Source organism: Monodon monoceros, unplaced genomic scaffold (assembly GCF_005190385.1).
Source record: "Monodon monoceros isolate NGI ecotype Baffin Bay Population unplaced genomic scaffold, NGI_Narwhal_1 Super_Scaffold_15, whole genome shotgun sequence".
Classification (NCBI taxonomy): Eukaryota; Metazoa; Chordata; class Mammalia; order Artiodactyla; family Monodontidae; genus Monodon; species Monodon monoceros.
In genome coordinates, this window is record NW_021703771.1 from 81,443,131 (window position 1) to 81,451,974 (window position 8,844).

Sequence of the window (8,844 nt, forward strand, 5' to 3'; positions counted from 1 at the left end):
CAGGACTCGAGTTGAATAGTTTTAAAAATTGTCATCATATCCACTGAGAGCAATCCATCCATATAGTTGATATGAGTTTGAAGAGAAGGACACTAATTATCGTAGACAAGTCACTAGAGTGTGGTTTATGCAAGAAATGTACCAGATAACTCCTGTTGGTGGCCCCAGGTTCAAAGAAAAAAAGCCTCTGCTTTACATCAAAAGGTGCCAATGTAAGCTTCTGTTTTCGGTGAAAATATAAAATATTTAAGGTATATTTGTGTCATCTTTTATGATTCCCCACTTTAGCCAAGTTTTTAAATTAATCAATCAATTATCTGGGGAAAGGACTTCTAACACACCTATAGCAACTACTGCTTTAAACCCAACGCTCTATATAAAGATGTTAGATATATCTTCATTGAGATATATTATTATAGTAGATATATTACACTTATCAAAAAGGTAAACTCAAGGTACTTTGGAGGCCAAGGGTCAGGGGAGACTTTTCAAAGGAGGTGATGCTTGAGCTGAAATCTGGGAGATGAGAAGGAGTTGGAAGAACAGAGGAGGGTCCAGGATGAAGAGGTGTGTGTTTGCCCTGCTGGAGGGGGGGCAGATGTAAGCCCCGCACATGAGGTAGGCTTGAATAATACAGGACCCTGCAGCAATTGGTGAGTATTTCGATTGTCTTCTAGGGCACTAAAGGTTTGAAGCAGGGAAGTTACAGACCAGCCGCTGCGGTGGCACAGCCAGTGATGGTGGCGGCTTAGACCCAAGTGGCAGCAGTGGCCATGGTGGCAAAAGTAGAGATGTAACTAATTTGACACTGACCATTCCCAGAAAAACCCTGGCAGGTAATTTAACAGTGGGTCAATATTCCACAGTAAAGAAACAAGCACCAAAAAATGACTGACTTTTGACCTCTCTTTTATTTGTATGTACCCGCCAGAGTTTATATAACCTTTTGCTCCTTTCCATCACCTTGAAAACAGGCAACTCTTCAACTATCCAAACTAAGCCTAGAGGTCACCCCCATGATCCTCTGGTTAACAATTTACAAAGGACATGTTTAAATGTTAGCATTTTGCAGAGAGTATCCCACCAGCCTTTTAAAAAATCTGACCGACAGTGGGATTGTAAGAACTAGTAACGTCAACGGATAAACTTCAGATGTAATCTGCACTTTAGACTCAAGGATTAGAGCTAAACAGTGGGCTAGAAGTGTGTATAGCAGACGCACAGATAATTAAACCTAAGAAGATGAACCAATGTGTAGATAGAATCCTAACCTAAAAAAAACACTTCTCAAAATCTTGTTTAGAGTTTTGTGGGGAAACTAGAATGTTGTAAGCCATTGTCAAGAATCAGTGAGATAGGGTGTTTCTGGTTGAGTTCAACACCTCTGATACAGAATATTTGGAGAGCAAAATTGTTATCAAAATAGTCTTACTACCTCGCCAGCAACAGAGAATAGGAAATAGTTTTGAAAGCATCATTATTCACTTAAATCTTCGTACAGACTTAATGAACTTTTACACGTCTTAGAAGACATGCAACTTCCGTAGGAATCTAGGCCACCCGTGATCCTAAACAACGAAAGATCTAGAGTTTTCAAGGAAACTATGGAAAAGGAACTGCAACTTCTGCACATTTTCAAAAGACACCATTCCAGAGTCTAAGGGAAATACAGACCATGCCTGAAAAAAAGTGGAACATGTAAGAGTAAAAATAAGAATATTTTCTCTATTCAAATGTTACTGCAGATTGAAAACACCTCAGTTTTGCTATTCCTCCAGGTTTCAGACCAAGGACTGTGGTCCCTGCAGAACAAAACACCAAGATCATAAGAAACTTGTAGACTCTCCCTCTTCTCCTTAAAAATAAAATAAAATTTTCAGTATCTTATTTTCAGGGTCATAGAGGTGGAAGTGATTTTGTAAATCCAATCCCTTCGTCTTTAAACCAAGAGAAATGAAACTTAAAAGGTGAAGTCATATATACAGGTTGACGTAGTGGGTTAGTGGCCAGATCTTCTGACTCCAAATTCAATTTCACTACACCACAGCGCCTTCATTCGCTGGTCTGATAAATTACAGACATTCAACGGGCTGGGGGAGGGAAGGGGAAGGGGAATGGGGAGAAGGAAGAAAACGCTGTACGTACTTCTCTTCTCAAATAAAACGACATCTCTCATCCTAAGGACTGGGGAAAACTTGCTGTTTTCAGCCATTATCACACATTGTTGTTCTTTACTGTGATACTGGAATGCCCTGCAGAAGAGAATCAGAAAACACAACTCTTTTCCTTTATTTAAGGAAAGCAAAGTTTTATTAATAAGGAAGAGACTAAAGATAACTCTCTTGATGAATCGAGGAGCTCAGAATTTGTTACTTCCAATTCAACTTGGCACTGTATCAATGAAGTATCATCAAAGGACGTAGGAACATGGTAGCTACTCTTGTTTTCTTCTACCTTTACCTTCTCCCCCTCCAAACTTTCTCTTTTTTTCACCCTCTGTTTTCAACTGCTTTATTCTTTCTTCACTAGTTTTCTTAATGAAGTGCCAGAATACTTGCTTTGTGCTCGAAAGAAGCAACTGAGTGCTTTAAACCCATTCCTGAGCGGGCCCACGTGGACTCCTGTAACTTCCCCTTGACCATGTCTCTGCATTCTACTCCCTTCCCCTCACACCTCCCTGCACTGTACCTCAGTCCTGCATGGACGCTGAGCCTGGCATCAAAGCCGTCCATGGCTTCCTTTCCTGCCCCATCTCCTGTGTGAACCTTTGCTTCAGCTGACTTGGTCCTTTCATCGTCCCTCTCACAGGTGCCCAGCCGTGCTGCCCTCTGCCTAGAATCCCTCCCGCATGGTCAGTATTTACTAAGATCTCACCCTTCAAAGCCCAGCTCAGTTCCCACCTCCTCCCCAGGCCTTCCCTGGTCATCTCAACTCTTAGGATTGTTCTTTCCTCCGAATCTTCATAGAGCACGTATTGATTACGTCACTTATCAATGTCTCGCATTGGCTGTTTTTTTTTAAATTTTTGTATTTTATCCAGTTTCTGTGACTACACCATAAATTCAAAAGGGCAAGCACTGGCTTTTGTATCTACACAAAAATCTATCATATATACTGATATATATATATCTCCCCATGTACCGACCACTGTATCAATGCTTTGTGGCTCCTTAGGGTCTAGGACACTTCTAGTCACATGATCCTCAATCAATATTTATCGACGATAATGTTAGAAACTAGAGCTCAGAACAATAGCTGCCGATGTCATGTGTAAAAATAAATAACTTCCTTTGGGGGCATTTTTCTAAAGGGGTCACTAATTAACAAGAAACCATATGGTTTCAGATACAGAGAGCAAATACAGATTCCAAACTCCAATCCCATGAAATTCCTCTTTCCTCTTAAATCCTATTTTCACTGATAAATCCCTGAGCAAATTTCTCGTGATCAACATAATAGCGTCTCAAGCAGCAGGATTTCTGCGTAGGCGCAGTGACCAAGAAAATACCTGCAAATGAAATCTTTTTCCTCCTCACACTTTGTTGCACACTCGTCTATGCTTCCTGTCACCAGCTGCTTCCGCGTCAAACTAAACAGGGAAGCTCCCTGGGTATTTACATAGTCATCCAGGAGGTCTCCGAGACCTACAAATGGAAGATAAAAGTGGCACAACTGATAAATGCATCAACACCGCTGTTTAATTCTCATGAATTTGCAAACTATTCGCTTTCCATCAACGAAGTAAAACTGGCTGCTCCATTGGAAGCAGAATGGGCGGCTGTGAATAAAAATGTTTAATTAGGAAAACAGTTCCATGAATAGATGGCACTAGGTTAAAAGATCAGCTGGATTGTTAGGTTAATAGATTGGAACTCTTTATCAACTTCCATGTTACTACGTTAATGGGTATGAAACGTTAAATAAGAAAAAATTTGATCTGTTTGCTAGTAATTGCATATCATGATGGAACAGTAAGAGACAACCAAGGGCAACTTTGATGTTGATTTGTCCATCCTTGGGTATAAATAGGAACTGGAGGCCACTATTCGATTCCCTACAGTGCAAACTTTAGTTGTGGCGCTGTCACTTAAACTGATGGGATCAGCACACTCTGAATGGCTCCACCACAAGATACAAAAACCTTGGTGAGTTGATGATGTCGAGAATAAATAAGAGCTGGACTAACCCTTGACCACCATACATGGCCATTTTTATACTGGACTTGGTAGAGTGACACCTCACTATTTATTAAAGAGAAATCATTTTTGCCAAGATGATGACAGCTTTCTGGCATTTCTGAGGAAACAACAGCAGAGCCTGGGACAAACAATGGCCTTGATTTTCCTCGGACATAAAATCTGAGGCAAAGAGTCTGTCTGAAGGTCGCTCTGCCCCCTTGCTACTGCAAAGGGTGGCCAGGGGTGCCTCAGCCACGTTCCCACCGCAAGGCTACAAAGAGTACTCCTGAGACACGTGGCGCCTGAGACAGCTGTGGCAGCTCTACTCCAAGCCTGGAGGCTCAGCCTCTATCCTTTTGGGATGGAACAGCAGCCATTTTCATAGGGTGAGGGGCTAAAAGAGGTTAATTTCATGGAGACAGCAAAGTTTCCTAAAGTTTGCCTAAATGGGATTAGGCAACCTGGCAACTTTGACCACTTTGAGGGGAGGAGTGGAGATCAAAGCCAGGGTGAGCGTGTTGAAGAGTGGTCAAGAGAGGCGGTGGGAACAGCAGGGAAGACAAGTCTTTGCAGAAATCTGGCTGTGAAAGGAGCATTTCCTAGAGGCCATATGAAATCTCAGAAATTTTTTAAAAATTTTTATTGAAATATAGTTGATTTACAATGTTGTGTTACTTTCAGGTGTAGAGCAAAGTGGTTCAATTATACATATATATTCGTTTTTAGATTCTCTTCCATTATAGGTTATTACAAGATGTTGAGTAGAGTTCCCTGTGCTCTACAGTAGGTCCTTGTTGGTTATCTATTTTATATATAGTAGTGTGTATTTGTTACTCCCAACCTCCTAATTTATCCCTCCCCCCTCTTTCCCCTTTGGTAACCAGAAGTTTGTTTTCTATGTCTTTAAGTCTATTTCTGTTTTGTAAATAAGTTCATTTGTATCATTTTTTTAGATTCCACATATAAGGTATATCATAGGATATTTGTCTCTGCCTGACTTACTTAGTGTGATCAGCTCTAGGTCCTCTCAGGAATTTTTGAAGATGAGACATTCTAGAGCATGTTTGGGTACTGATGAAAATTATCTAGTAGGAAGGGTCATAAAGGGTCACATCCTCATTCTCAGAAAGGCCATCCCTTAACACCGGAAAACACACACACCACAAGGGTGTGATGCACTTTCCTAGATTAAGACAAAGCTGTTTGCAGAGCCCACCCTCTCCCTGCCTCTGCTCTTCCTTCCTCGACCTGAGATTCTCCAAACTGGAAGGATGGATGGTCCCATCCTTGAATAGGAAGTTGACTGATGTTGTTTAATACACCAAAAAAGCACTTGATACATGTATCAAGAGATTATAGAGAAATAGATATTTTAGACCCATACCCATGTCGTCATCCTGTATTTTTCTCCCAGTTGGTGCTCTCATTTCCAGGAAGAGTTGTGCTTTGGTAAATTCTATAGATCAGGATGTGACTTTAAAAACAAACACAAGAACTCTATAAAGTATATCCTATAAAGACTGAAATTAGACCTTCTGAAGAGTTCTTAGAAAGTAGAGCAGGCCGGGGTGTAAATGATATCAAAACAAGAAAATTTCCATTTTTATCACCCTTTAATTATGTTATGTTAGTATGTTTCATGGCATATGGCTGCTGAGACCCACCTTAGGAGCTGATACACCAAAGAAATATCCCAAAAGAGAATAAATTTTATTCTTTTGACTTTGAAAAGTTTTCCCCCAATAATTTCTTTCTTTAATTCCAGGGAACATGTGACAATGTGGTGTAATACACTTTATTTATTGACCAAGAAATATTAGACAATTTTTTTTAGTAACAAAAGTATTTTTATATTCTATGCTGAGTGTAGATGTATATTGGTACCAAAACAAGTATATTTTATTAATAATGTGGGTTTGTACTTTTTTAAAGTCATGGTAGTGTGTATATGTACACCCATGCTTGTGTGTTTGAAAGAAAAGACTTTGTGGTTTGTGAAATGCAAACTGCGTTTCCGCCTGTCACTGAGAACAGCTGTAAAAGGAGATTTTTGTTCCTCTCCCTGGTCATTTCAGTGCACTGGAAAGATGAAACACTTCCACGGAAAGACAGAGTAAATGCCTTCCTTTCAAAAAGAGCTTATGCAAGTCTTCTTTCCCCCTTTTGGTGAAGATGTATGTTAATCCTGCCGCAGAGAAGTCTGTTCTAACATTTGGGTGTGTCCCACTGTATCCAGAGTTCCAGGTCCCGCTTCCCATAGACTAAAATAGAGTGTGCACAAAACAATAAAATAATAATAAAATAGAGTGTGCACCCCTGTGCCACTCCCCACAACCATTTCCCATGAAAACCTCTTTATGCAACTTTCTGCTGTTTTTTCTTTGATATTTCTTTAGATGGCTCCACTAAATTCAAATGTATTTGACTCTGATTTAAAGTACAGCTCGTAAAATTTTATCTGGCTACTTATAAATTGAATTTCAAGTATCTATACATTGTTTATAAGAAGAACCACTAACATAATGTATGATTCCGCTTACAAGAAATGTCCAGTGGACATATATACACTACCAAGCGTAAGATAGATAGCTAGTGGGAGGCAGCCGCATAGCACAGGGAGATCAGCTCGGTGCTTTGTGACCACCTGGAGGGGTGGGATAGGGAGGGTGGGAGGGAGGGAGATGCAGGAGGGAGGAGATACGGGAACGTACGTATATGTATAACTGATTCACTTTGTTATAAAGCAGAAACTAACACACCATTGTAAAGCAATTATACTCCAATAAAGATGTAAAAAAAAAAAAAAAAAAAAGCAATGTCCAAAACAGGCAAATCAGAGACAGAAAGTAGATTAGTGATCACCAGGGGCTGGGCGGGGATGGAGGTTAGGGAGAGGGGAGAAGAGGGGTTGGAGGTGACAGCTAAGGGGTGTGGAGTTTATTTGGGGGGGTAATAAAAATGTTCTAAAATGTATTGTGATAGGTGCATAACTCTGAATACTGAAAACCTTTGGATCGTATGCTTTAAATGGATGAATTGTATAGTATGTGAATTATATCTCAATAAAGCTGTCAAAAAAAAAAAAAAAAAGAACTACGAAGACATGCTTAGAATATTTTAACAAAGGTTTAAGCAAAGTTGAAAAAGTGGGAAGAAGCATCAGATTCCTTCTCAGAAAGCCCTGGCTAAAGTCCTGGTTTCTGGGAGTTTGGTCAATAGGCAAATAACGTGATTTTCCTAAGGACAGATTTCCTCATCTATAAAATGGGTATAAATCTACTACAATACCTATGGTATCAGCTAAATAAGCTGGACTTAGTAAAGGACACACACATATGCATGTATGAATAAAAATGTGCCCGGCCTACCTCAGGTACTCAGTGGAGATTTGTTGAATTATTGTATGGACATCATCCTGCAGATCGATGCCTGTGATTTCTCCAGGCATAAGAAGCAAACTTATATGTATGGAAAGCCTTCCTTAAGTCATAACAAACAGAGAACAGGTCAACACAACCACAGACTGGTCAAAGAATATGGTCAGAGATATTTCATTGTTTACATTTGAAAGTCAGAAAAATACGACACCTTAACAAAAATGGTCTACGTTAGCCAAACTAAGAACCAGGCGAAGAGACTAACAACTTTTGGGGCTGTTAGCTATCTGGGCTATTTTTTTTTCTAACTAAAATAACCATCACGTGGGCTCCATCTTTTAGACTGAAAACGTCATGCGTTATTTTCTCTGCCCACTTGTCATCGGTATTCCCATGAGGGAAACAAAACATTTCTTGAAGATTTCCTCATTCTTAGATCGTGACCTGGGAATCCTACGAGTCAAAAGCTAAATTCAACAAGTTGCACGTGAAACCATCATGGATCTATTTTTAATACATTGCTAGGAAAAAATATATTGATTAAAGTGAAAAAAATCTCCGTGTCTTACCTGATTTCAGAAATAAAAGAAGTAGAAGGACCACCTCCATATGTACCATTTTGGGACTGACCAGCAGTGTCCGGAAAACAGTGTGTCCCAATCCCAAGATGTTATTGACTTACATGAGAGGAAATGCACCACAAACAAGATAATCACATGGAGTTAATTATTCTCTTGGAGGCCCATTGCCACTGTGCTCTGAAGTGTTCAAACATTACCTTGACAGGAGGATCTTACAAAATGTTTGAGAGCGGAGTCTGCAATAGATGCTGGGAAGCGGTGGAGGCTGCCCGCCCCCTTGGCTGCCCCACACTGCCTCCTGCTTCCCTCCTTGCCCCCAGCCCATTATCGTTCCCACTTACTCTTCTTTCCTTCCCTCTTATTTCACTCTTTCTTTTGGGTGAAAAAAAAAAATTCCAACAATAGCTAACATTTGCTGAGGACTTTCCTATACCAGACCTTCTGCATAGTTTCATCCAACCTTCCAAACAGGCGATATTATTATCACCCCCACTTCAGATGAGGTGACTCAGGCTGAGAAGGTTTAACTTTCCCAAGGTCACTTAGCTCACAAGGGATGAAGCCAATGGACAAAATCTATTTGGCCTCAGATTACAGACTTAAGATAGAGCATCACTATTAACATCTCCACATTGTACCAGTGTAGAAATCACTACGTAAGTTACAACATTTCATTATTATCAAACTTTATGTCCAATGGACTCATAT

At 40.1% G+C, this 8,844-nt stretch overlaps 1 protein-coding gene across 5 annotated transcripts in view; it reads right to left on the reverse strand.

Annotated features, from left to right (window-relative positions):
• PLG (plasminogen) overlaps positions 1-8,223 on the reverse strand; it is a 44,574-nt gene extending 36,351 nt beyond the window's left edge. For 3 of the 5 annotated variants that reach the window (XR_003793647.1, XM_029223349.1, XM_029223348.1), the window contains exons 1-3: positions 8,125-8,223; positions 3,509-3,644; positions 2,146-2,252 (exon numbers count right to left, since the gene is read on the reverse strand). Coding sequence is in view for 4 of the 5 variants with exons in the window: in XM_029223349.1 (XP_029079182.1) it covers positions 2,146-2,252; positions 3,509-3,644; positions 8,125-8,173 (292 nt within the window). In the remaining variant the exon portion in view is untranslated. Of the gene's footprint in view, positions 1-2,145; positions 2,253-3,508; positions 3,645-8,124 lie in introns of those variants that run through there. The other 2 variants (XM_029223351.1, XM_029223350.1) reach the window with 1 other exon arrangement.
• Positions 8,224-8,844: the final 621 nt, after the last annotated feature.